General features: G+C 43.6%; 1 protein-coding gene across 5 annotated transcripts in view; it reads left to right on the forward strand.

The window, feature by feature from the left end:
- The first annotated feature begins 271 nt into the window (after window positions 1-271).
- The window catches only part of ATG7 (autophagy related 7), a 268,195-nt gene continuing 240,887 nt past the window's right edge, over window positions 272-27,579 (forward strand). The window contains exons 1-3 of one of the 5 annotated variants that reach the window (XM_050781456.1): window positions 272-372; window positions 22,110-22,279; window positions 22,786-22,840. In XM_050781456.1, coding sequence (XP_050637413.1) covers window positions 22,120-22,279; window positions 22,786-22,840 — 215 coding nt within the window. In that variant the 5' untranslated portion in view covers window positions 272-372; window positions 22,110-22,119. Of the gene's footprint in view, window positions 373-9,564; window positions 10,321-22,106; window positions 22,280-22,785; window positions 22,841-27,579 lie in introns of those variants that run through there. The other 4 variants (XM_050781460.1, XM_050781457.1, XM_050781459.1 and 1 more) reach the window with 4 other exon arrangements.

Consider the following 27,579-nt stretch of genomic DNA (forward strand, 5'->3'; position numbering starts at 1 on the left):
CACCTGCCACCCTCATGGTCCCTGTGTTGCGTTTGATGCCGCCTCTCCTGGAGAATGGCCATGGTGATCATTCCTGTTATCCTCTGAAATCAAAAGAGAGAACGTGGGGCACTTTCTTAAAAGCCCGAAGGGAAGTAGACGATCCGACACCTGGTGAGGGAGACACTCTCCATCGCCTTCCCCTGATGCCCCGCCCTCCCCACGGCTCAAGTTCCTCCCACTTAGCCTGGTGCTAGGGGCGCATTTCTCCGGCTTGCCTCTGGTCCTCTGCGCACGCGCGCCGCTTCCTGGTGGCAGGCGCGGGCAGGGCCGCGTTGCGTCATCGGGGCGCGCGCCTCAGAGAAAGCTGTGGTTGCCGGAAGTTGAGCGGCGGTAAGTGAGCAGCGGCGAGCGAGGGTGTAGTGGGGTCTTGCTGGGCCGGTTTTGGAAGCCTGGAGTCAAGGGGCGAGCTCTCCAGGGAGGGCGAGGGTCACAGCAGGTCTCAGGGTCTTCCTCTGCCAGCTTCTGGGTGGTCCTTCCTCCTCCAGGGACTCACTGATTACGGCGGGCGCCCTTCGTCTGTAGCCGCGTCCCCTCAGACTGGTTCAGTCCGGGGTCTTCTGACTAGGAAGCTCGTGCTGATTTCCTAAGTTAGCCCCTCCTGTCTTCTTGGTAGGCAATGCTCAGAATCTTCAGTGTTGGACCACGGGAGATAGGACATTTGGATTCCTAGCCTGGCTGTGTCTGGCTTTGCTGTCTCTGGCACGTTCCTTCCTCTTTTAAGCTGCTTTTTCCTCATCTGTAAAATGGGAATGATACTCCGTCATTTGTTAAGTGAGGAGGTTAAATAAGTTTACTTTCTGAGAAAGAAGATTCTCGATTCCTTGGTTACGGGGTTAAAAAATAATGCACAATAAGAATCAATCCGGTAAGGTAAATGCAGGTGTTAGAACATTTGTCAGAAATAGAGTCAAACTTTTAATTTTACCGAAATGAATTTTATAAGTACAGTACTAACGTGCATGATGTTGGAGAAGTAAAAGCCAAACTGTGTGTGTGTGCACGTGCGTGCAATTTCCTGATTTTTAAACACTGGCGACTGATGCCATTTTTAAAAAATTGGCAAGTAATTCTGTTTTTTAAAAACATTGGCAACTCAATTTTTACAAAACGCTGTTCAGCTGTAACCAGTCATATCTGTGGCTGCCAGTTTGGGACCTGTGGATCCCAGGCTCCCTTTTTCATTGTCTACTTAGATTTTTTTCTCTGACACCTCTGCCCACTGGCCAGATATCTTCAGTGACAGAAAGCTTTCTACTTCTGGTTGCTCCTGTTTGGTCCTTCCCCAGTTCTGAGTCTTAGGTTGAGCTGAAAGCAGCTACTCAGTAGTCTTAGCTCACTGTTCCTTCTTTAGGCTCTTGGAATCATCCCTGCATTTAATTGCCCTATACATCATTGAAAGCTGCTAGTTTGTCGTCTTCCTCTCACTTTTTCTTCTCTAGGCTAAGCATATTTAACGTATTTGCTGATAGTAAACTTAACGACGACAGCAAATTTTGTCGTGTTTTGTTATATCCCCAGCATATAGAGCAATGCCTAGCATTTTATATATGCTCAATACATATTTGTTGGATGAATGAATGAAACACGTATTTGCCTGTTATTGCCTGGCATTATTGTGGGCACTGGTGATCTATCAGTAAACCTGTTTCATGGCACCTTCTAATAATAGTGGTGGTGCCAGCGGTGGCGGCATTGTCAATGAGGGTTGGTAGGTGTTTCAGATTCTGAAACGTACTACAAAAAGAAACAGGGTCATGGGATGGAGAGTAATTGGGGGAAGCATAAAAGCTAGCTGGTCAGGGATAGCTTCCCTGAGGAAATGACCTAACACTTGAATAAAAAAAAGGCCAGTCTTGGAATGGCTCATGTTGCTGAACTGCTCTCCCATCCCCCAACGCTGCTCCAGTCTTGTTAAGCTGCTTGCAGGTGTGTCTCACCTATAGCCCTTTGCTTCTGCTGCTTAGAACATCTCCCCTTCCCCTTCCGTTTATCTTGGCCAGCTCCTTCCTGCCCTCATGTGACATGATTTTGAAATCCTTTAAGAGCTGAGTACTGGACTTTCCATTATTCAACCATAGGTTCCCTTTTCTGTTCCCAGCCAGCATCTCATTATAGAGAATAAACATTTATTGAGCTTCAGCTGTGTGTCTGGCACTGCACTGCAAGCTGGGAATACAAAAATGAGTAAGATACACATCCCTGTCCCCAAAGAGTTTACCTTTTTTTAAGTCAAGGAGATAGCAACGGTATGGTATGGAGCTATTACGGAGGTTTGGTAGAGGATAACTTAGGGTACTCAAAAGTCAGGCTGACTCATCAAAAAAGGTTTCAGTGAGGAAGTGCTGCTTTAGCCAAGACCTAAAGGATGAACAAGATTTTACAGGTGAAGAGTGGTTCGAAGTGGTATGAGCAAAGGGCTAGAGGTGAGAATGCATGGCCTGCTTGTGGTTCACCGGAGTGGCAGTGTGGAGGTGTAGGATGAGAGGTGACTGGAAAGGTAAGCACTGGCCACATTGTGAAGGACGCTGTGGACAGTAGCATGTTAAGAGCACATAGACTTTGGGATCCAAGATAGCTGCCTGCCAGTATTCGCATTGCCACTGAACTAGTTTTGTGACCCTGGGCAAGTCACTTCCTTTCTAAGCTTCAGTTTCCTCATCTCTATGAAGGGGAAATAAAAACCGAATGAGGTGATATATTACTCACTTGGCACTGGTAGATGATAAATAATAAACAGTAGTTATTAATATTGCCAGGCCTAGAAGGTTGGACTCTAAAATGTGGGGGCGGGGGTGGAGAGCAGGACACTGAAGATTTTAAAACAGGTGGGACATCCTCTCATGTTTTAAATTACCCAGGCAGCAATGTGGTGGTTACACTGGACAGAAGAAGACAAGCAGGGGACCAGTTGGGTACAGTTGCAGTGATCCAGATATCAGGATGAAGATCTGGATGAAGGCAGTGACAGTGGAGATGGAGAGAGGTGGGAGGAGTTGAGAGATTAAGGGGGTGGTATTTGCTGGACTTTGGTAACTGATGGGATGAAACAGAGGAAGGAGACAAGAATCAGTATGTTGGTGGCGGGAGGGCAGAAATTAGCCCTGACCTCTTGATTTTATTTGGAAGTCAGTTTGCCTCTGTCGTCCACTTCTACCCATGGAAATGAAGTTCACCAATGTCTTCCTCTCCTTTTTTTTTTTTTTTTTTGAGATGGAGTCTCACTCTGTTGCCCAGGCTGGAGTGCAGTGGCGCGATCTGGGCTCACTGCAAGCTCCGCCTCCCAGGTTCACACCATTCTCCTGCCTCAGCCCCCCGAGTAGCTGGGACTACCTGCCGCCATGCCTGGCTAACTTTTTGTATTTTTTTAGTCGAGACGGGGTTTCACTGTTAGCCAGGTGGTCTCGATCTCCTGACCTCGTGATCCGCCCGCCTTGGCCTCCCAAAGTGCTGGGATTACAGGCATAAGCCACCGCTTCCTCTCCTCTTTCTGTCTCCTGATCTCCCCACCCTTCTCCAGTGCGATTAAGGCCTGATTGTATAATCAAGGGACAATAAATACTGGAGGTGCTGCTCTGTTAATTGGTAATCAATATGTATTTCCATGATCTTGGAAGACTAAGGAACAGCCTATTCACTCTGTCTCAGACCAGCTTCAGAATGATCACTTTTGGGATTTCCTCACACCTTCATCCCAGTTACCATCCTTGAACTTGCTCCGGTTTGTCAGCCTGTGTTTGAGTGTGTGGTACAGAAAGGGAGTTCTCTTTCCTTGAGGACTCTAACCATGCAGAGCAAGACTGCACTTTTCTTGTGGTAACCTAAAGCCCTGCCAGCTCCATAGTAGACACATTGTGCTTTTGACACTATTACACTAGTGTGCCACCAAATAGGCCCTCAGCGTGGCTCAGCCCTCCCCATATCCTCAGGCAGGTCACTTGCCTGTTTCCCTTTATGTCTTCCACATATTCACTCCTCTTCCACATATTCATTCCTCTCCTCAACCTCCTACCTTGACTTTTGCTCCACTAAGTTGCAGCCATCAATTAAGGCGTCTCAACTTCCTCTTCTATCCTTTGCCAGCTGATCTTTAGCTGACCCTATCCTTTTGCCTTTAATTCTATGAAAGAAATGGTGTTTAAGACTAAGTCCTCTATTTGTGCTTGAGATCCTATCTCCTCCTTTGCCTCAAGGACTGGGTTCCATCATTTGTTCATTTTCTTTCCTGTTTCATCAACCCTTCTCATTTAAATATTCTCTGTTTACTCTCGTTTTGGAAAAAACAAAAACCCTCCGATTAACCTATGCTGCACCCTGTCCCGCCTCTTTTACCCAGCCACCTTTCTTGGAAGAGTTATCTAGAGTTGCTACCTCTACTTCCCTAAGTCATGGCTACAATCTTGCTCTCGTCCCACCACTCCCCAAAGTCATCAGACCTCGACATAGCCAGAATACCTGACCACTTTTCCTTCCTTATTTTTCTTGGCACATCTGACATTGCTGACCTTGCCCCTCACTTAGGAAAACCCAGTCCTACTTTGTATTATCTCTCTGGCCATTTGTCCCGCAGTTTCCATTGTGGGCTCTTTTCTTCCCCTTTGTCCCTCACATGCCATTTTTTGCCAAGACTCTGCCCTCTACTATGTTCTTCTCAACCCCAGCTTCAAACTTGTTTATATGCTCATGACCCCTGTTCTGTATCATGAGCCCAGATCTCTCCTGAGTGCTACCCTCAAACTCAAACAAGTCTAAAACTAAGCTCCTCATCTTCCCTTTGAACCTGCCGTTCTTTCTCTGTTCTTAAATCTTGCCAATTCCCCTCCTTCCATTTAGTCATCCAAAACAGAACCCTGAGAGTCATCTCAGACTCTTCCTCTGGTACTATCCCTCCTTTCCATCTTCCAAGCCCAGGCATTCATCAGAGTTCTATAGATTTGACTTTGTTGCTATCTCCTGACACACATCGCCTCCATTTCCTCCCTTGCTCCCTCAGTTCAGGCCTCCCTCCCTTCCCACCTGTCTTTCTGCACAGCCTCCCAGCTGGTTGCCCTGCCTCAGGAGTCCAGTCCTTACTGCTATGGATTGCCTTTACTACGATAGAGATCTATGCAGAAATACAAATGCATAGCTTTTCACATAAGGCTTTTCATGATATAGCCTTTGCCTGCTTTTATGGCATGGTCCATCTACTCTGCCCCATGTGCCTCTGCTTGCTGCCATATAGAACTCTATTGGGGGAACCTGCCCCCAATATTTCACCGTAGGTTCTTTCTATTTTCCGTAAGTGTCAGCCAGCTGAGAAATAGAAAGAGTACAAAGAGGAATTTTACAGCTGGGCCTCCGGGGGTGACATCACATATCGGTAGGACTGTGATGCCCACCTGAGCTGCAAAACCAGCAGGTTTTTATTAAGGACTTCAAAAGGGGAGGAGCTATACGAATAGGGAGTAGGTCACAAAGATCACATGCTTCAGAGGGCAAAAAGGAGAACAAAGATCACATGCTTCTGAGGAAACAGGTCAAGGACAAAATCAGAAACTCCTGATAAGGGTCTTTGTTCAGCGGTGCACATATTATCTTGATAAACATCTTAAACAACAGAAAGCAGGGTTCGAGAGCAGAGAACCAGTCTGACCTCAAATTTACCAGGGCAGGGTTTCCCAATCCTAGTAAGCCTGAGGGTACTGCAGGAGACCAGGGCGTATTTCAGTCCTTATCTCAACCTCATGAGACAGACACTTCCAGAGTCACCATTTATAGACCTCCCTCCAGGAATGCTTTCCTTTCCCAGGGTCTTAATTATTAATATTTCTTGCTAGGAAAAGAACTTAGTAATATCTTCCCTACTTGCAGGTCCATTTATAGGCTCTCTGCAAGAGGAAAATTATGGCTGTATTCTGCCTGACCCTGCAGGCAGTGAGACCTTATGGTTGTCTTCCCTTGTTCCATGAAAATCGCTCTTATTCTGTTCTTTTTCAAGGTGCACTGATTTCATATTGTTTAAACACACGTTTTACAATAAGTTTGTACAGTTAACACAATAGTGGTCCTGAGGTGATGTACATTCTCAGTTTATGAAGGTAACAGGATTAAGAGATTAAAGTAAATACAGGCATAAGAAATTATAAAAGTATTAATTTTTGGAACTGATAAATGTCCATATTAAAATGAAATCTTCAGAATTTATGTTCAGAGATTGAAGTAAAGGCAGGTGTAAGAAATTATAAAAGTATTATTTGGGAACTGATATATGCCCATATTAAAATGAAATCTTCACAATTTATGTTCCTCTGCCACTGCTCCAGCTGGTCCCTCGGTTCGGGGTCCCTGACTTTCTGCAACAGAACTCATTTGTATTTTCTCAAACATACCATCCTGTTTCATTCATTTATTGTTTCAGTCATCAACAAGTATTTATTGGGCACCTATGAGGTGCTAAGACTGGTGTTAGAAAAACAACGATGAATAGGGGAAAATCAGAAGCTGACACGGTTCCTTTCTCATAGAATTTTCATTTATTCATTGTTTCAGTCATCAGGTATTTATTGGGCACCTATGAGGTGCTAAGTCAGGTGCTAGAAAAACATTGATGAATGTGGGAAAATGGGAAGCTGACATTTTTCCTTTCTCATAGAATTTTTATTCTACCGAGGAGGATAACTGCGTGTGTGCTATGAAGGTGAGGTAGTTGGTGCTTTTTGAGGACTAGAATACAGGAGGATCAACCTAATCAGAAGCTGAGGGAGTCAGGGAAGGCTTCCCTCAGAAGTGATGATTGAGCTGTGATTTGAAAAGTGAGCAAAGAAAATCACTAGATGATGGATATGTGGAGGTGGCCAAGAAAATTCTAAGCTTATGCAGAGGCCATGGGGTGTTTCTGTAGTTGATGTGGAGCTGAGTCAGCTTCCTTCCTTTGCCTGGAGAGTCCCCAGTTCCTGCCTCTAGCCTCCTAATCCAGGGGTCCTTGCGTGGGGCTAGTGCTGCCATCTAACCCCCCCCCCCGCCCGCCCCTTTCCCAGCCATCAACAGCGAGTTTGGAAGTTTGTGGAGCTGTTTTATTTTGCTTTGTTTTGTGACATTGACCAGAGGGCATTACTGCATTTATTGAGAGAGAGCCAGAGATGCTCAACATTCTGCAATGTGCAGGAATAGCTCTAAACAAAAAAGAATTGTCCCATCCAACATGCCAATAGGGCCCCTGTTGAGAATCTTCTTGGATGTTCTTAACACCTTGGCTTAAGGGTTTCTATAGGACATTCTTAAAACCTTGGCTTGGCCAGGTGTGGTGGCTCCCACCGGTAATCCCAGCACTTTGGGAGGCTGAAGTGGCCAGATCACAAGGTCAGGAGTTCGAGACCAGCTTGACCAACATAGTAAAACCCCGTCTCTACTAAAAATACAAAAATTAGCCAGGCATGTTGGTGGGTGCCTGTAATCCCAGCTCCTCAGGAGGCTGAGGCAGGAGAAACGCTTGAACCCAGGAGGCGGAGGTTGCAGTGAGCCGAAATTGCGCCACCGCACTCCAGCCTGGGTGACAGAGCCAGACTCTGTCTTAAGACTCCATCTCAAAAACAAACAAACAAACAAACAAACACACCTTAGCTTAAGGGTTTCTATAGGAAACACTGTTGCCTCATCAGTCTAATTTAGATGTCCTTCCTCCTGTAACATTTTATACCAACACCAGGCTACACTGTATTTGTTTTACCTCCAAATTGCTATACTCTGATTCCTCTTCTGTTTTGCCGTCTGTTTTGGCTTCAAAATTGTTAGCTCTTTAAAGGTGGGGACCGTAGTTTTTTTTGCCATTGAACCCTGAAATGTAGCACAGGGACAAGTATATAATGTAACTGTTTATTGAAGAAATAACTATAATGGAAACCCCAATTTCTTTTCTTTTCTTTTCTTTTGAGGCAGAGTCTTGCTCTATCACCCAGGCTGGAGTGCAGTAGTGCGATCTCAGCTCACTGCAACCTCCGCCTCCTGGGTTCAAGCAATTCTCAACCTTCAGCCTTCCGAGTAGCTGGGATTATGGGCACCTGCCACCATGCCCGGCCCTTTTTTGTGTTTTTAGTAGAGACAGGGTTTCGCCATGTTGGCCAGGCATGTTACTGGTAAACAATATGATGTTAGTCCTGCTTTTTGAGTGCCTCCTATGGGCCAGATGTATGCATTTTCTAGTTGAATCCTCACAATAATTCTGCACAGTAGGTGGTATCCCTGTCTAACAGAAGAGGAAACAGACTCGGAGAAGTTAATGACGTGTCCAAGGTGGTGTGGCTAGAAAGTAGCAGAGACAGAATGTGAACTCAGGTCTCTCTGGCTTATGAACCTATGCTTTTTCCGGTCTAGTAGACCATCTGCCTTGTCCAATTGTTTTCTTGAACTTAGATTTAAAGCCCTAGATTTACTGCTATAAAATTTCAAATCTTGTTAAAATAGGCCTGCCATTCCAGATGGTCGGAATCTTTTTTTATCCTGAATTTTAGTCACTTATATTGCCTGTTTCTTCTTGTGTCATGATGTGTATGAAACTGATAAGCAAATCTATATCATTATCCAAGCTATTGGTAAAATATGGCAATAAGAATATTGACTATATTTATTTATTTGCCTATTCCCCCTGCTTTTAGCCCCAGCATAGGGTTCAGTGCACATGAAATACTTAGTAAATGTTGATAAATATTCATTCATGTGAATAAATAAAATAAATTGGACAGGCCCAGAGACCAAGCCAAAGACCTGCTGCTATTAGCTCCTTTCTAATTAACATTAATTAATTCAGTAACCAAGATCCTTTGAATAAGATTATTTTACCAGTTCTTAATCCCTCTAATTATGTCAGGATTCAATTCCTGTATCTTCATCTTGTCTACCGGGATTTCTAGAGCAACCTTGTGAGAGACATTTCTGAGACCTGTGTGTCCTGTGTCTATGATTCTTCCCTGATCAAGGTAGGAATGCAGTTACTCTGTCATGACTTTTTCTTAGAGAAACCATATTGGCCTCTTGTGATGACTTAGGGCTGCCTCATACAGTTATGTAGGCTGTGCACTGCACAAGAGGCCACATCAAAGGGCGTTCCATTTATATCGTAGGTATTGTGGGTGCACTTTTGTAATGACAGTGGCAGAGAAGGCTACTATGTCTTGAGCTAACCTAATCAGTATATTACAACATTTCTCTAAAGGAAGTAAAATCTTGAAACGGGTGTAATTTTCTGATTGTACAAAGGTGCTAAGTGGACTAGAGTGGCCCATATGGGCCTATCCTGGGAGCAAAACTTCCATCCAGTGGTCTTTAGAACCCATCTTTATTCTTATCTTTGCAAAATCAGGCTGGCACGGTGGCTCACACCTGTAATCCCAGTACTTTGGGAGGCTGAGGCAGGTGGATCGCCTGAGGTCAGGAATTTGAAACCAGCCTGGCCAATATAGTGAAACCCTATCTCTACTAAAAATATAAAAAATTAGCTGGGCGTAGTGACGGGCACCTGTAATCCCAGCTACTTGGGAGGCTGAGGCAGGAGAATCGCTTGAACGTGGGAGGTGGAGGTTGCAGTGAGCTGAGATGCCATTGCACTCCAACCTAGGCAACAAGAGTGAAACTCTGTCTCGAAAAAAAAAAAAAAAGAAAGAAAAGAAAAAAAGAAAAATCAAACATTTTGAAAATCTGAAATCAGGCCTTTGTTCGAGCCAGTTTTTCAGTACCTCTCCCATTTCTTAGGATTCTTTAAAGATCACCAGAAATGAAAACCACAGAGATGTTGTTTTTTAGAAGCAAGCCTTCATAACTCAGCCAGCTTTTAGGAAACCATCTTAGATTTTAGTTGTTGGTTGGCATAGGGCTCCACAGTGATTCAGACGAATCCAGGTGACTGTCTCTCAGATGAACAGAGGAATGGGCAACACTGTTGATCAGTGGAGGTAACAAAAGGACTCAGAAGGAGACACACTGCCCTCCATCTTCCTGGCAGTATTACTTCCTCTCTCCTCTTTCCCACATTTTCTCAGCTGTCACTATCCCTCCCATGTAGGCTTCTCAAACCCCATAATGCTGGTATCCAGTGCATCCATTCTCAAAAACTCAGGCTGATGGACACCAGATTGCATGTGAAGGTGAAAGATATTATAGCAGAAGGAAACCAAAATAAAAGAAAAACAGCTCCTGGAAGTAACCAATGAGAAGGACAGATAGAGTTTGAAGACTGTGGATGTGACTGCTTGTTCCCTGGTTGACCCACTGAAGAAGAAATCCCGTTGATTCAGAGGTGGCTCGGAGGTGAGGAGGACAACTCACCCATCATAGCAATTTTCCTAACTGCCAGTGTGATCAGCTGTTACCACAGAAATCACCAGAAAGCACAGTCACAGACCCATTTGTCTGGCTTGATGACTTGATGTCTTGTGGAGATGTTAGTTTGGCTCAGGGACATCTTGACTCTAATGCAACTTTTAAAAGGAAGTGAGGTTTCCATACCCAGCTGGTTTCCCTGTAGGAGTCCTGAGTTCTCATCTTCCGGTAGAGCCTACTCTTTCTTCTAAGTTTAGAACTTTTTTCCTTCTTTTGGAAGAGAAGGCTTTAAACCTCCCTCTTTAACAGCCTTGCAGATTGTTTCCGAAACTCATGAGGTTGCAGAAGCATCATTTGTCTATAAAATGTACATTGGCTCCATATGCCAAAGCAGCCCCCTCCCAACTCCTGGTGATTTCCACCTCCTTTTTACACATCAGCAGCTAAGAACATATGCTGTTTGTCAGCGGGACTTGGTCATGTGGTTTGGTGCTTATTTTAATGACTGCGAGAGCTTGCAGCCCCGCAGCTGGGAAAATGAGAATAGAAGCCTGCTCTATGTGTTCCATTTTGGCCCAGAGAAGGCACTTCAGGGCCAAATTGCAGTTATTCTGGCACTTCTGCTAAGTGAATGGCCCCACATGGGCTCAGAGAAATCGGACACTGAGTGCTCGCTGCCCTTTAGAACTTGTTCTTTTGGACTTCTTGATGACCTGTAGTGGGAGACTGACCATTTCCTTTTAATTAAGCCTCTGTTGTGATTGCAGCGCTCTTTTGAGGGAGGTAGGCTTTAAATGAGGTGTGTTTTAGGCAGAGGAAATTTTCATAGTGAGCATGGGGAATAGGAACCACATTAGTCAGGCATTGTTGGCTAATATGGGGCAGCGACAAGAAAAACTACCAGCAGCTACCTTTTATTGACTGCTTGCTGTATGCCAGGCACTGTAATAAGCACGTCACAAACATTTAGCCCTCCCAGCAAGTTCTGGAGTAGGTATACCTGTCTTTATCTTACACCTGAGTAAATCCAGGTGCAGGGGGGTGAAGGAACCCACCCTAACCTGCCTTAGGCTTCTCAGCCAATGGGAGGTGGAGGTGGAATCCACACTCGGGTTTATCTGACTGAAGGACCGGATACCTGACTGCATTACATTACCTCTGCTTTTAGCATCCTTTCCCTGAACCATTAAAAACTCCCCTGCTCATGGTGGACACGGTGGCTCACTCCTATAATCCTAGCACTTTGGGAGGCCAAAGCAGGTGGATCACCTGGGGTCAGGAGTTCGAGACCAGCCTGGCCAACATAATGAAACCCTACTAAAAATACAAAAATTAGCTGGGCATGGTGGCGCATGACGGAGGTTGCAGTGAGCTGAGATCACACCATTGCACTCCAGCCTGGACGACAGAGCGAGACTCCGTCTCAAAAACAAACAGAAAAAAACTCCCCTGCTCTCCTAAAGCAAACAGACAAAAAACTAAAACACACACTGAAAAATTAGAGTGTGATAATTTTTAACATTGTCAGACTGGTTTATGGAAACTAGTGGCCTATGTGTCTAGTTTCCCCTAAAGACAGGTTCTTTTTGTTTTTGTTTTGTTTGCTTGTGTGTTTGTTTTAGATGGATCCTCGCTCTGTTGCCCAGACTGGAGTGCAGTGGTGCGATCTCTGCTCGCTGCAAGCTCCGCCTCCCGGGTTCACACCATTCTCCTGCCTCAACCTTCCGAATAGCGGGGACTACAGGTGCCCGCCACCACGCCCGGCTAATTTTTTGTATTTTTAGTAGAGACGGGGTTTCACCGTGTTAGCCAGGATGGTCCTGACCTCCTGACCTCGTGATCCACCCGCCTTGGCCTCCCAAAGTGTTGGGATTATAGGCATGAGCCACCGCACCTGGCTTTGTTTTTTTGCTTTTTTCTCTCCCTCTGTTGTTTATTTTCTACAATTACTTCTTCACTTTAAAGTGAATTACTTCTTCATTTAAAAAATCCTATATTTCTTCATTTAAAAAATATCCTACACGTCTTCATTTTAAAAAATTCTACACTGGCTTGATAATTGCTGTGTCCAATCCTAGAGGGAGAATGGTTGGGCAATCTCACTCCAGGAAGCACTTCTGCTTCAATTAATTCTATAAGCAGCCAGGCCCAAATACTTCCATCCTTAGCTTCTTTAACAAAATGCCAGAAAACTTTATGGAAATGATTTCCCATTTAGGCTCCTTATTTAGAGTAATGAATTGCTTTTTACCAAAGCTAAATTTAAGTAGGTCATCTGTTAACTGTTGGGTTCTCTTCGTAGGACTGGTATAGTTTAAAGATAGGAGTTTTATTCGACTTTTTTATTTTATTTTATTTTTCGAGACAGGGTCTTGCTCTGTTGCCCAGGCTGGAATACAGTGGTGCAGTCATGGCTCACTGCAGCCTGGATTACCTGGGCTCAGGTGATCCTCCCGTCTCAGCCTTCTGAGTAGTCGGGACCACAGGCGTGCACCACCACTCCATAATAATTTTTTTTTTTTTTTTTGAGACGGAGTCTCGCTCTGTCGCCCAGGCTGGAGTGCAGTGGCGCGATCTCGGCTCACTGCAAGCTCCGCCTCCCGGGTTCACGCCATTCTCCTGCCTCAGCCTCCCGAGTAGCTGGGACTACAGGCGCCCACAACCGCGCCCGGCTAATTTTTTGTATTTTTAGTAGAGACGGGGTTTCACCGTGGTCTCGATCTCCTGACCTTGTGATCCTCCCGCCTTGGCCTCCCAAAGTGCTGGGATTACAGGCGTGAGCCACCGCGCCTGGCCACTCCATAATAATTTTTAAAAATTATTTGTAGAGATGGGGGGTCTCACTATGTTGCCCAGACTGGTCTTGAACCCCTGGGCTCAAGTGATCATCCTGCTTTGGCCTCCCAAAGTGCTAGAATTACAAGTGTGAGCCACTGTGCCTGGCCTTTTTTTTTTTTTTTTTTTTTTTTTTAAATTCCTTCCTGAGACAGGTTCTCACTCTGTCACTCAGGCTGGAGTGCAGTGGCACAATCATGGCTCACTGCAGACTCAGTCTCCTGGGTTCAGGTGATCCTCTCACCTCAGCCTCCCAAGTAGCTGGGACTACAGGTGCCTGGCAAATTTTTTAATTTTTTGTGGAGATGGGGGCCCACTGTGTTGCCCAGGCTGGTCTTGAACTCCTGGGCTCAAGCAATCCTCCTGCTTCAGCCTCCCAAAATGCGGGGATTACAGGTGTGAGCCGCTGCACCTGGCCCTATTTTACTTCTTTATTCATGGATAACACACATAAAGTGCACTGATTGCAAATGTTTAGCCTGTGGCTTTTTACATAGGTATATGCCTTGTAACCACCACCCAGCTCAAGATATAGAATATTTCCATCTCCCCAGGAGCTTTCCTCATGGCCTTCTCCGTCAGTAGCCCCACCTCACCCTGTAATCACCATTCTAACTTCTGTCAGGTTGGTTGGTTTTGCCTGTTGAACAAAGTATAAAGCTGTGTGTGTCTGCGTGATAAAATTGTTCTTACTATTTTATTTTGGAACAGTTTCAAACTTACAGAAATACTATAAGAATAAGACAGAGACCTTCCATTTATCCATCTCCCAGAGATTCCCATTCAGTTTTAGTCCCAATAATGCGCTTTTAGAGTGGAGCATCATTCCAGGATCACACGTGGCCCCCAGCTGTCACGTCTTTGTCGTGTCTTTCAATCTGGGACAACTCCTTGTCTTCCTTTGACTTTTAAGACCTTGTCACTTTTGAAGACTATAATCCTGGTCATTTTGTAGAATGTTTTTCAGCTTGGGTTTATCTGATGTTTCCTCCCATGAGATCCAGGTTGTGTATTTTCATCCGAACACTACAGATGCTGTGTTCTTTCCATGGCATTCTATCAGATAGCACACAGTGTCTGTTTGTCACGTTGCTGCTGATGTTAACTTTAATCTCTTCATTAAAATGCTATCTTAATGACCAGATATTGTCACTAGTAGCTACTGGAACTCTTTCAGAAAGAAACATTTATTCTTGACTACTTTCATATGCAGTTGAGTAAGGTTTTATTTGCACTGATTTGTGTATGCATGTTTCCTGCCCGCCAAAGTCTTTGTCCTGAAAAAACAATAGTAGGTTTAGAGACCTAAGTTATATGGCATATCGTCATATGTTCTTCATTCCTTACTCCATATTCTGTGGTAATGAGCTTCTGGGGTTTGTTCTCATAGTCATAGAAGTTTGGATTATTTCTTTCTTTTGTTTCTTTTGGGGAGGATATCTATAGAAAGTTCCTTGTTGTTTTGTGTGTTTTTTTTTTCTTTTCTGAGACAGGGTCTGGCTCTGTCACCTAGGCTGGAGTGCAGTGGTGCTGTCTTGGCTTACTGGAGCCTTAATCTCCCGGGCTTAAGCGATCCTCTGCCTGAGTCTCCCAAGTAGCTGGGAACACAGGCACATGCCACCACCATTACCAGCTAACTTTTTAATTTTTTTTCGTAGAGAAGGAATGTTGCCCATGTTGCCCAGGCTGTTCTCAAACTCTTGAGCTCAAGCTGTCCTCCCGCCTTAGACCCTCAAAGTGCTGGGATTGTAGGTGTGAGCCACCACACCCAACCTTTTATTATTATTATTATTTTTATTTGTAAATTAATTTTTTCTAGAGATGGTGTCCTGCTATGTTGCCCAGGCTGGTCATGAACTCCTGTCCCCAAGCAGTCCTCCTGCCTCAGCCTCCCAAAGTGCTGGAATGCAGGTGTGAGCCACTGTGTCTGGCTGATAAAAGGTTTCTAAAATTCATCCTAGTAATGTTTGAGAGCCACTCTGCAAGGAACTAGGGACATTGAAAGGAATATGACCCAGGATCTGTATTTGTAGAATTTACAATCAAGTTTGGTGGAGGCAAACAGGTAAGCAAAGAGTTGAAAAACAATACCAATTGTCTAGGTGGCTTAGAGCCACGAGTGATTAAGTATAGCTGCCAGGGGAGGAGTATGAGGGGAGTGAAGACAGGCAAGGCACCTCTGAGAAGGCTTTCCCGAGCAGGTCACCTCTGAGCTGGCTTTTCAAAATGCCAGGCAGTCACAGAAGCAAGGCGAGGGAGAACAGGGAACACTTTTCAGACATAGGGGCGGTCGGTTCTAGGCCATGGGGGCCCGAGAGCCACTGTTAAGGAGCATCAAGTCACAGGTGAGGAGTGATAGGGCTGTGGAGTAGGACTAGAAAAGTCAGAAGGCAACAACAGGGGTCTGGGAGAAAGCATAAGGAAACCATCAGAGGTGTAGTCATATGCCTGCTTAGGATGTAGAATGCTGCTGATGCAGTCTTTCCGGAACGTTATGAGCCTCAATAAATATCAAATGAGCTTCGTCTTGGCTTAATGATGCTGAGAGTTGTGTGAATGTTTTGAGTAGACTATATTTACCAGTTCATAAAGAAGTATTTGCAGCGTTACAAGGTGCCTATTGCAGACCAGCAGATGTGGCCTTAGAATCGGGCCTTCGCCCTCAGCAGCCCTCACTGATCTTTACTGCCCTTTAAAAAGATTATGCCAAAGATGTCAGTCTCCTTCAAAACAAAATACGTTATTGGCACCTTCAAAGAATCAAAGGATAATAGGTTTGGAAGATCATTTAGTCCAGAGGTCAGCAAACTACAGCCTGTGGGTCAGATCCTGCCTGAGGCCTTTTTTTGTGTAGTCCAGGAACTACGAATGTTTTTTGCATTTTTTTAAGGGTTGTAAAAAAATAAAATACACAACAGACTGTTTGAGGCCTGCAGTGCCTTAAAATATTTACTATCTGGCCCTCTTCAGGAAAAGCTTGCAAAACCCGGGTCTTGTTTGACTGCCTGATACAGTAATGCTTTGTGCAGTATTACATGGCAAATAATCATCCAATATATGCTTGAACACTTCTACTAATGGAGAGCTCATTGTCTCTCTGATCTATTTCCTGTTTGGACAATTCAAGCTATTAGTAAGTTTTAAACTCTGCTGAAATTTATCTTACTATATAGCATCCATCCATTGGCCCTTTGTGGGAAAAGAGAGCTATTATTTCATTTCAATCTTTACTGAGCTCTTAATATGATCCAGGCACTGTGCTCAGTCCTGAAGAAAGATGAGTAAGACATGGTTCTTGTTTCAGGAATCTTCCAGCTATGATTTCTTGGAACCAAAGCAGTCGAACTGCTAGTCTTTTTCTCTCTCTCTTTGTCTTCTTCTTGCCATTGGGTTAGGACTTTTTTCTTTAATTATTTTAGTTATTTCTATATTGTTATTTTATATACATAATACAAACTTTAAGAGGCAAAAAAGGTCCTGCAGTGAAAATAAGTCTCCCTACACTCCTCTCTCCTGACCCTCTAGCAGCCTTCTTCGGAGGCAAACACCACTGAACGTTTCCTGTGGGGATTTGATCTTAAAAAACAAAAGATTTAGGTCCATTTGGACAGAAACTTTTGATAAGTACTCATTCAGTGACATTTTCTGAGCTCCTACTCATGCTGAGTGACTCAGTTTTATTTTCATTAAAGTCTGAAATTTGCACCAAGTTTGGGTGGCAGACACAGCCCCAGGGGGGTTGTATTGGTTAACCACACACCCTGCTATTTCAGTTTAATCTTGACTGAACTTCTTGGCCACTGCAGGCTTTCTTACACTGCTAGAGTTCTTGTTCATTACAGTGTTGAATCCCTATCAAAACCTTTCCTGTTTAATTGGCAGTGACACAATCCCATCTTGTGTAACTCCTGGGTTTCACATCCTGAAATAGTTTGAAATAAAATTGAAACACACTTACATTGATGCCTATGTTAATTTCTTTCCTTGACTGTGTCTGAATATAATGTTGAAGTGTGATAGAAACAATCCTTTGTCTTTCTAAGCTAAGCAGAGGCCGAAGTTTCACTTGCACTGTCCAGGGTTATACAGGCAAGCCTTACATTTTCAGGAAGTAAGTAATGTTTGGATTTAGATTAGTGACACATGAATAACTACCTAGGACTCACTTCCCCCCAAATTCCCCTCCGACCATTACTTCTTAAATCTTCCCTTCCAGCTTAAGGACTATAGTGATGTGACATAGATGTGTATGTTCCTAAGTGATACCTTTACCATAGATTGTCCTATTTAGGTATTTCCAGAAGATTCCTCATCATGCTGCTGTGCAACTTAAGACTTTTCTGTTTTCAGCCTGTCATGGAACAGTTTCAGCAGCTGAACATCAACTATATCCTCTTGTGAAATAGGCCCTTGGGTTCTGTTCACAATTTCCCTAGGCCAAATAAGTCAGAAATATTTAAATGATGTGCCTCTTATGCAAATTACTTTTGTGCAATCATGGCTCACTGCAGCCTCAACCTCCTGGTGGGCTCAAGCTATCTTCCTACCTCAGCTTCCCGAGTAGTTGGGACTACAGGTGTGCCCTGCAATACCCGGCAAATTTTAAAATTTTTTTGTAGAAATGGAGTCTCACCATGTTGCCCAGGCTGGTCTCAAACTCCTGGGCTCAAGTGATCCTCCTGCGTCAGCCTCCCAAAGAGTTATGATTACAAGCATGGACCACTGCACTGGGCCTTTTTTTTTTGTCTCTCTCTGTAAAAGTAGTTTATTTGTTTCTGTTTACAAAGTACAGGGAAGGAACAAGGGCAATACCTGGAACCCCTTTGGTTGCACATTTTCCCAGTCTCTGCTTCTATAAATAATGTTTGTACAACAGCAAACTCATATCCTCCCCGTGTGTTTTCTCACATCCTAGCAGGTACAGTCTATAGTATATGACCAGGTGGGAAATAGATGCCTCATTCACAGGGTAGGGCTGCCCTCCAATTAGTGTTCCAGCTCACTTTTGCTAATATTGAAACAGAAGTAACTAGTTGTTCTTATAAACTGTCTCATGAACAAGTAAGTCATGGCAAATTATGTCTGCACAACTCCTAGAATTGTTTCAGATAACTACAGAAAGGCAGTGACTAAAGCCCTTTCCTCTTTCGCATCTTTCTAAGTCCCAGGCTGCCTTCGGTACCTGGGCTGCCGCCTGGGTCCCCCACATCCCAGTGCGGTGATGGAGGAGGGGCAGGCCAGGCCAAGCGTGAGGAATAAGAAGTCTTTATTGGGCTCAGACCAGGAGCCCATGGTCTTGAGGACCTCTGTATTCATCAGTTTTCTTCACATTCTCTTTCGCCTGTTTCTGCAGCCTCATGGGCTGTTTTTACTTCTGGTAGTGGATCTTGGCCTTCTCCTTCCTCTTCTCCAGGTAGCTGTCACTGACTACCAACCTCGTGACTAGCACTGACCAACCAACCTCGTGAACCAGCCACCTCTAGATAGGCAGACTTTATTTTAGGCTTCAGACGTACAACCTTGAAGGCACCAGGAACCACCGTCTGCAGTTTATATACAACTGTCTGTTATCTTTTTTTTTTTTTGAGATGGAGTTTCACTCTTGTTGCCCAGGCTGGAGTGCAATGACGCAATCTCGGCTCACTGCAACCTCCGCCTCCCGGGTTCAAGCAGTTCTCCTGCCTCAGCCTCCCGGGTGGCTGGGACTACAGACATGCGCCACCACGCCCAGCTAATTTTGTATTTTTAGTAGAGATGGGGTTTCACCATTTTGTTCAGGCTGGTCTTGAACTCCTGACCTCAGGTGATCCACCTGCCTTGGCCTCCCAAAGTGCTGGGATTATGGGCATGAGCCACCACACCCGGCCTACTGGTTCTATTTCTTTTTACTCCCTAACTATGGACATTCTCTAGGACTTTGTGGGGCTTTTCTTTCTCTGAGTAACTTCTAAGAGCTGATCATTGTCACCTGTGTGAGCTGTTCTCTCAGTATCCATGTCCAGTTTCCTTGGCTTATCTTTGCCCTGCTGTTGTCCACAGCTGAAAATGTCTTTCATTATTACTCTTCTGAAACTTGCTTTGCCTCTCAAGGGTCTTGTCTTTCACTCAAGCTGCCATTCTCCTAGCCATTCATGGCTTGACACCCCGAGGACTTTATTCTCTCTTTTCATTTCTTGAGTCCACCAGGATACCAATTTAGGTCACCTTTTCTTTTAAATCAGCCCCAACAAGGGTCCCCTCCTTTTCAGTCTTTTTTTTTTTTTTTTTTTTTTTTTTTTGAGACGGAGTCTTGCTCTGTTGCCCGGGCTGGAGTGCAGTGGCCGGATCTCAGCTCACTGCAAGCTCCGCCTCCCGGGTTTAGGCCATTCTCCTGCCTCAGTCTCCGGAGTAGCTGGGACTACAGGCGCCCGCCACCTCGCCCGGCTAGCTTTTTGTATTTTTAGTAGAGACGGGGTTTCACGGTGTTAGCCAGGATGGTTTCGATCTCCTGACCTCGTGATCTGCCCGTCTCGGCCTCCCAAAGTGCTGGGATTACAGGCTTGAGCCACCGCGCCCGGCCTCCTTTTCAGTCTTACTCCTCTGCTCTAATCCAGGTCTTCATACATTTTTGGGCTCTTAGCTGATTTCCCTGCCTGCCTCCTTCAAAGCCCTTTACCCACTGCAGAATCATATTCATCATGCCGGACTGCCACTGGCTTCCCACTCCGAAATTTGTTAGCCTTGCATTTGAGGCTTCTCCATAGGTGTTCACCCATGTCACCTGCTCAGCTCTGTGTGTGCTGCTCTTGCACAGCACAGACCGTCCACATGAGGACAGCTGGTTTCATGCGTCCACATTTCTGCCATGAGTATTCCTCTGCTCTTCTTGTTCCTTCTGCCCTCCACCCATCCTCTCCCCCCCACCTTACCCATCCTTTTCAACATCACTCGGTGCCCATCTTATTCACGGTGTCTTTCCCAAGGCTCTGCCCCACATTCATCCCGTTCTTCTTGATTTGAATACCTTTTATGTAGGAGCACTAGCTTTGTATTTCATTATACAGTTTCTATCAATCCAAAGCTCCTTATCTCTAATGCTAAATCCAACAAGTTTGGAAAACTGAAAGCTTTCTAATAGTCTTGGCACAAAACTCAAGCAAAACCTCCCTGAGTAGATATGAGCTGTCTTTTAAAAATGTATCCCATTTGGCCAGGCACAGTGGCTCATGCCTGTAATCCCAGCACTTTGGGAGACTGGGGCAGAAGGATCATGAGTCCAAGAGCTCAAGACCAGCCTGGGCGACATGACAAGACCTGGTCTCTTCTGAAAATACAGAAAAATCAGCCAGTCATGGTGGCCCATGCCTGTAGTCTCAGCCACTCGGGAGGCTGAGGTGGGAGGATTGCTTGAGCTTAGGAGGCTGAGGTTACAGTGAGCCGAGATTGTGCTACTGTACTGCAGCCTGGGCAGCAGAGCATGACCCTGTCTCAAAAAAAAAAAAAAAAAAAAAAGAAAGTATCCCATATGACTGTTCATATGTTCTGCTGCAGAAATATTTGTATATCTGGTTGTGGGGTAATTGGACAGAAGGGAAAGTGAACAGACCTCATCAATTTGCTTTTTGGAGCTGCCACATTTCTTTAGTATTGTCCTTCTCAAACTGGGGTATGTTACCCCTGAGAGTGTGGAGGGATTATAGAAAGTTACAGCATACATATGCATGATTGCCAGGAAGGTCAAATTTATTAGATGATTTGAGGGGGGAAATGAAATAATAAAATATGTATCATGGCACAAAATACAAAATTTCCATGCATTGAAAAGATAAAATATGAGATTTCAAAGAAATTTAGGTACTGTGGGAGGTGGGGAGAAAGGTATCCTCATTATCTGCCTCAGCTAGAGGAGTTAAAGCACTGCTCTCATACAGACAGAATTCTGACAGTTTGGGTTGTTGTATTTCTGAGTAGCGGGATGTAAGATTTTGTACTTGCAGAGTTCTCCAGGACCACACAAGATGGCAAAATCTTCTGAGACAGTGTCTGTGTCGAAGAAGGAATAACAGTAGTGCATCATCAGTCAGACTGACTCAAGGAAGAAAGAAGCATAAACATTAAGGCCACAAAGGATTACTTAGAAAAATCACTGTGTCATCGGTGAAACCCCGTCTCTACCAAAAATACAAAAATTAGCTGGGCCTGGTGGCATGCGCCTGTAGTCCCAGCTGCTTGGGAGGCTGAGGCAGGAGAATTGTTTGAACCCGGGAGGCGGAGGTTGTAGTGAGCCGAGATCGCGCCACTGCACTCCAGCCTGGGTTACAGAGCGAGACTCCATCTCAATTAAAAAAAAAAAAAAAAAAAAAAAAAAGTGTAAACCCGGGAGGCGGAGCTTGCAGTGAGCTGAGATCCGGCCACTGCACTCCAGCCTGGGTGACAGAGCGAGACTCCGTCTCAAAAAAAAAAAAAGAAAAATCACTGTCGTGAGGAGAATCGGCTTGACAACACAGGCCAATTAGGATGGTTTTCAAAGTTGTGTCTTAGGTGAAATAAGCCAGTCATAAAAACACAAATACTGTATGATTCCATTTACATGAAGTAGTCAGACCCGTATCGACAGAAAGTAGAATGGTGGGTACAAGGTCCTGGAAGAAAGGAAATGGGGAGTTATTGTTTAAAGAGTATAGAGTTCCAGTTTTGCAAGAGGAAAAAGTTCTGGAGATCTGTTTTACAACATTGTGATTATACTTAATACCACCCAACTGTACACTTCAAAATAATGAAGATGGTAAAGTATATGTTATGTGTTTCTTACCACAATCCAAAAAGAAGTTGTGTCTTAAGGTAGCCTGTAAACATCTCATTACTTTTTGTTTGTTTGAATTAAGCTTTATTACAAGTGTTCTCTCTCATCAGGTTTTGCATGGATATGTTATTTTGCTGTGTTCTGTTTTGTTTTTTAGTAGGCAAGAAATAATGGCAGCAGCTACGGGGGATCCTGGACTCTCTAAACTGCAGTTTGCCCCCTTTAGCAGTGCCTTGGATGTTGGGTTCTGGCATGAGTTGACCCAGAAGAAGCTGAATGAGTATCGGTTGGATGAAGCTCCCAAGGACATTAAGGGTTATTACTACAATGGTAGGTGATTGTAAATTTCATTTTCCATTGTCTTCTGTTATCCTCTCTGTCCTCCAGTATAGTGTCAGCTTTCCTTTAGAAAGAGACAGCCTTGTCTTTTGTAATCAGTGCTCTTCACTAGTTTCTATTTTACTTCCTGACTTTTTGATCTCAGTTCATTTTCATTTATTTTCTCTTGTTGTGGGGAAAAAGGAAGAGAGTAGTGAAACTCAAATTATTAATCCAAATAATACCCGTTACTTAGCATTGCTGGGGGAAGAGATTGGAAATATTTTTTTCCATTGAATCTTTTTTATATTCTTGGCAAATGTCTCATATTCACAAGAGCTCTGTCACATTCTGCTATTATCTATCCATACATATATTATCTATGTAGCATAGATAATCAGAAATTGGATGGAGCGCCTTGGGCTCAACAAAGAGAAGAAAACTATTCATAAGCATTTTTGTTATGAATGCCGCTATTTCTGACTTGTCATTGAAAATGTGATAATGCTTCTGTCCAGGTGACTCTGCTGGGCTGCCAGCTCGCTTAACATTGGAGTTCAGTGCTTTTGACATGTGAGTATTTATTTGTTCAAAATCTGAAGTAAAGAACACTACTTTTGGCAAGGAATGAGCATGCTTACCTCCCTCATATGTGGACCACAGGAGGACTAGGGAAGCTCCCGGTGAGCAGAGTCAGCCCCCTTGTGATTCTTTTATACCTCCCATAGAGGTGAATGCTAGATGCTTAGGTCTGTCTGGTTCATTTTTCACCACGTATATCAGAGCCAATTAGGTGCCAGATGCCTTCTAGATTGATTGAGACATAGATAATATCCCTCTTGATTTTGATTGTAGTTAATATTTTGTGATCTTTTCTTGATACCTCTCTCGATTCACTCCTTTAGTTGCTTGTCTATGGGCATTGATCAATGAATGTTTATTAGGCTACTTCTGTATACAAGCCACTGTGCAAGGCATTATAGTGCTATGTAAAGGAATATGATAGATATATCCTTGAAGAATTTTTTTTATCTACTTGGGAGCTATGGGGAGTTGCTGGAGAGAAGAGGCACTTTTTTTTTTTTTTTTTTTTTTTTTTTTTTGAGACAGGGTCTCACTCTGTCACCCAGGCTGGAATGCAGTGGCACAATCTCAGCCCACTGCAACCTCTGCCTTCTGAGTTCAAGCTATTCTCGTGCCTCAACCCTCCCAAGCAGCTGGGATTACAAGCACGTGCCATCACGCCTGGCTAATTTTTTTTTTTTTTTTGGTAGAGACAGTGTTTCACCATATTTGCCAGGCTGATCTCGAACTCCTGACTTCAAGTGATCTGCCTGCCTTGGCCTCTGAAAGTGCTGGGATTACAGGATGGAGCCACCACACCCAGCCAAGAGACACATTTATTGAGCACTTAATTAGGCAGTTTCATAAACATCTGTTCTTTCAGACTTGCCAGGTGTGATTTTTCTCTTTTTCAGATGAGGAAACCATGGGACGAATGGTAAAAATGGCTTGCCCAGGGTCACACCTAGCCAAATTTAGAAAGCAGGGGCAAGAGAAAAAAATGTATTTACAAATGTATTTCTGAAACCCAGTATGAGTAGCTATGGGGATTTTGCTATCTTCTACAGAAATAGAGAAACCAGGAGGGGGATACAAATTTAGGAGGAGACAAGTTTGGTTTAGAATATGTTGAGTTTGAGATGACAGTATCTACTAGAAATGTCCAGGAGGAACTGGAGTTGGGGAGAGAGGATTAGACTAGATTTGGGAGACATCCAGGTAGAGGAGAAAGAGAATAAAGATAGTCTCCAACTTGTGGTGGTTTAATGACTTTTTGACTTTATGATGGTGAGAAAGCGATACACATTCAGTGGAAATTATACTTTGTGGACCCATACAGCCATTCTGTTTTTTCACTTTCAGTACAGTATTCAATAAATTACCTGAGATATTCAACACTTTATTATGAAACAGTCTTTGTGTTAAGATGATTTTGCCCAGCTGTAGGCTAATGTAAGTGTTCTGGGCACGTTTAAGAGAGGCTAGACTAAGCTATGTCTGGCAGGTTAGGCGTATTAAATAGAGTTTTTATTTATGATTTTTTTTCAATTTATGGTGAGTTTATCAGGACATGGTAAGTCAAGGAGGATCTGTATAGTATAAGAACAAAAGGTGCAAACAGTGAATGGCTCTGATTAGGGAGGCGAAAGATGATACAGATCTAGCGAAGGACACAGGGGTTGTCAGAGGAAAACCAGAAAAGTGTTACAGAAACCAAAGAAGGAAATGCTTTCTGGAGGGAGAGAGAAACTAACAGTGTCAGAAGCACAGGGGTCAACGCGAGGGCTGTTGTGTTTATTGATTAAGTCATTGCGATCCTTAAGAATTCAGTTTGAGAAAGAGGGTGGAGCTGAAACCATGATGAGGGCCTTTAAGATTATTGAGAATTGAAAAAGGCTACAGTGGTTTTTCTGCTTTATTGTACCTCAGCAATATCAAGATGGGGAATTTTAGGAAGGTGAAGAAGTCTTTATAAGGTCTTTCTGGCTTTTGAAAGTGGCAATAGTCAAATATTAGGATATTTAAAATAAAGTGTCCCTAGAATTTTTTTTAGTCTCAGAAAATCAATACTTTTTTTCCCCCTTTATCTCAATTCAGTTGCAAAATTTGAAAGTATGACGTACATCCACAATGAGGTTAGTATTTGTATCTTTAAAAATGTATGTGTTGGTGTTTCTCGTTCCCTTTGGAGCTTTCTTGCTCCATTGTAAATTCCTTGTGGTTACCTGTCAAAAGAAATAAAATCCTAATAATCTCTCTCTTGTTTCAGCAAACTAACTTATTTTGGAGCCATTAAGATATAACGAGGAAAATATTGGAAATGTACAAGCATTAAGTTGTCTGAAGATGGTACGGGGGAGCATCAGTAGTCTGTTTTGTATAATCTGGAGAGCCTCATATTTATCTCAGACTAACCTCACTCCTATCCTTATCCTTCTACTGGACTGCAGTTTTGTTTGTTTTATAAGGTTTTAATGATTTTATTCTTTAGAACAATTAATTAGAAAAACACAGTTCACAGAAGTTAAGTTTGAACTTATTACAAAATGTAAGCATCTTAAACTTCATTAATCTAAAAATTTTGGTTAAAGGAGATAAGAAAATCTGTGATCCTGCAAGCTATAACTTTCACACAAATAGCTCATTTTCACTCATCATATTTTTTCTTTAACCATTGAATACCCTCAGCGTGCGAGGCACTGTGGTAGACAGTGGGAGGTGAGTGGAAATAAGATAGAGTCCCCTTTGTGTGAAAATAGCCCTGGATTTGAAGTTTGAAGATTTGGAGTCTATGGCTAATTAACTGTGATACTTCAATAAGCCCTTTTAGTTTTCTCAGCTTTTGTTTCCTCATCTTTAAAATGGATTCTTGCTTTCTAATGTTCTCTCCAGTTTTAAAAGTCTGTCACTTTCTGAGTCCCTATTAGGATGGCTGGGAAGTTTAGTGAAAATGCTTAGGACTTCTCAGAAGGCCTGATTTCTTTATTCCAAATTATTTCCTTTATTATTACCCCATCTTTGTTTTGATTGCTGTGTATCTGCATGGGTTGGTAGAGAAAGTCTTTATGAATTTTTTTATCAAAGAAGGAATATCTACAATGTGCAGATGTGTAGGTGTTAGGAATACAAAGACTTATGAAATATGTTCTCCAGAGCTCCTCTACTATATGAGAGAGAGAAGTAAAAGGCAAATATTTGCATTGTAGTGTGCTCAGTGCTGTAATAAGCATGGAGAGGTAATCATTATTTCAGGAAAACTTATTGATTGCTTCCTCTGTGTCTTGATAATAAAATGTGCTAGGTGCTGGGCATACAGACAGGAATGACATACAGTTGAATAGCTGACAATCCCAGTACTCACTTGTAGATGTCAAGAGTATCTCAGCTTTGCATAGCACTGGATAAATCCCTTCTACTCTGTGCCCCTGGGAGTCTTACGGATCTCTGCAGGCAGCAGCACAAGGATCCTGTTCTCTGAATTGTATTAGATGAATTGTCAGTCGAGTAGTATTTTATCAGGCACCAACTGTCTTAAACTGGAGGATGCTGTCTTGAGTTAGGGTATCCTGCTTAATCAGACACAAAAATGTAAGGGTCCAAACACAAAGGAAGTTCATTTCTTGCTCATAGAATAGCCCAGGGCTGATCCAGTCTTCTTCCATGTCGTGGCTCCATTATCCCTGAGGACTTTGCATTTGTGTGCTGATTAAGACAATTGTCACTTTCAGGTAACAACAGATTAATGAGGAAAGACAGCCAAGGTGCAAAAAGGTGGAAGAGACATACCTGGTCTTTTAAAGGCCCTGGCGGGAAGGGAGATGCATCACTCCACTCAGATTCTACTGAGGAGAACTCGTGGCCTTACCTGTCTAGCAAAGATGACTGGGAAGCATGGAACCCAGCTAAAACGTTATGTGTGCTTTCTATTTCTATTGACAAGGAGGAAAATAGATTTTGATTGACAATCTCTATACCAATGTGAAGCTGATAAAGAATGTTCCACCGGGTGCGGTGGCTCACGCCTGTAATCCCAGCACTTTGGGAGGCCGAGGTGGGCGGATCACCAGGTCAGGAGATTGAGACCATCCTGGTTAACACGGTGAAACCCCGTCACTACTAAAAATACAAAAAAAAATTAGCCAGGCATGGTGGCGGGCGCCGGCAGTCCCAGCTACTTGGGAGACTGAGGCAGAAGAAAGGCGTGAACCCAGGATGCGGAGCTTTCAGTGAGCTGAGATTGCGCCACTGCACTCCAGCCTGGGCGACAGAGTGAGACTCCGTCTCAAAAAAAAAAAAAAGATAAATAAAAAAAGAAAAAAAAATAATTTTTCTTTTCTAAACCTCAAGTTGGACCTAATTAGAGAAATAGAAGGCATAATTCTTGCCCTCAAAGAACTGAAAAGGTAGTGAAGGAAGTAGGAGTCTTACGCACACTCATATGTGTGGGGCACAGACTGTATCTTTCTTATTCTCTGCTGTATCACCAGCACCCAACACAGATCTGGGGTGCACTATTTGCTCAATAACTGTCTAATTGAATTACAATCGGTCTAAGCGCATGGCTGTCAAAAGGATATGTGGCGTGGTTCATAGAAAGACACTAGTGGACTGTGTTAGAGGATGTTACAAACAGAAACTCTGTGATCGCTAGGGAAGTCAGGAGACGACAAAGAAGTATGACCCCAAACTGACTGTGGCTTTCTGGGTTCCAAACATTCCCTATGGGCATGTGAAGCTGTGTGTGAAGT

Source organism: Macaca thibetana, chromosome 2 (genome assembly GCF_024542745.1).
Source record: "Macaca thibetana thibetana isolate TM-01 chromosome 2, ASM2454274v1, whole genome shotgun sequence".
NCBI lineage: Eukaryota > Metazoa > Chordata > Mammalia > Primates > Cercopithecidae > Macaca > Macaca thibetana.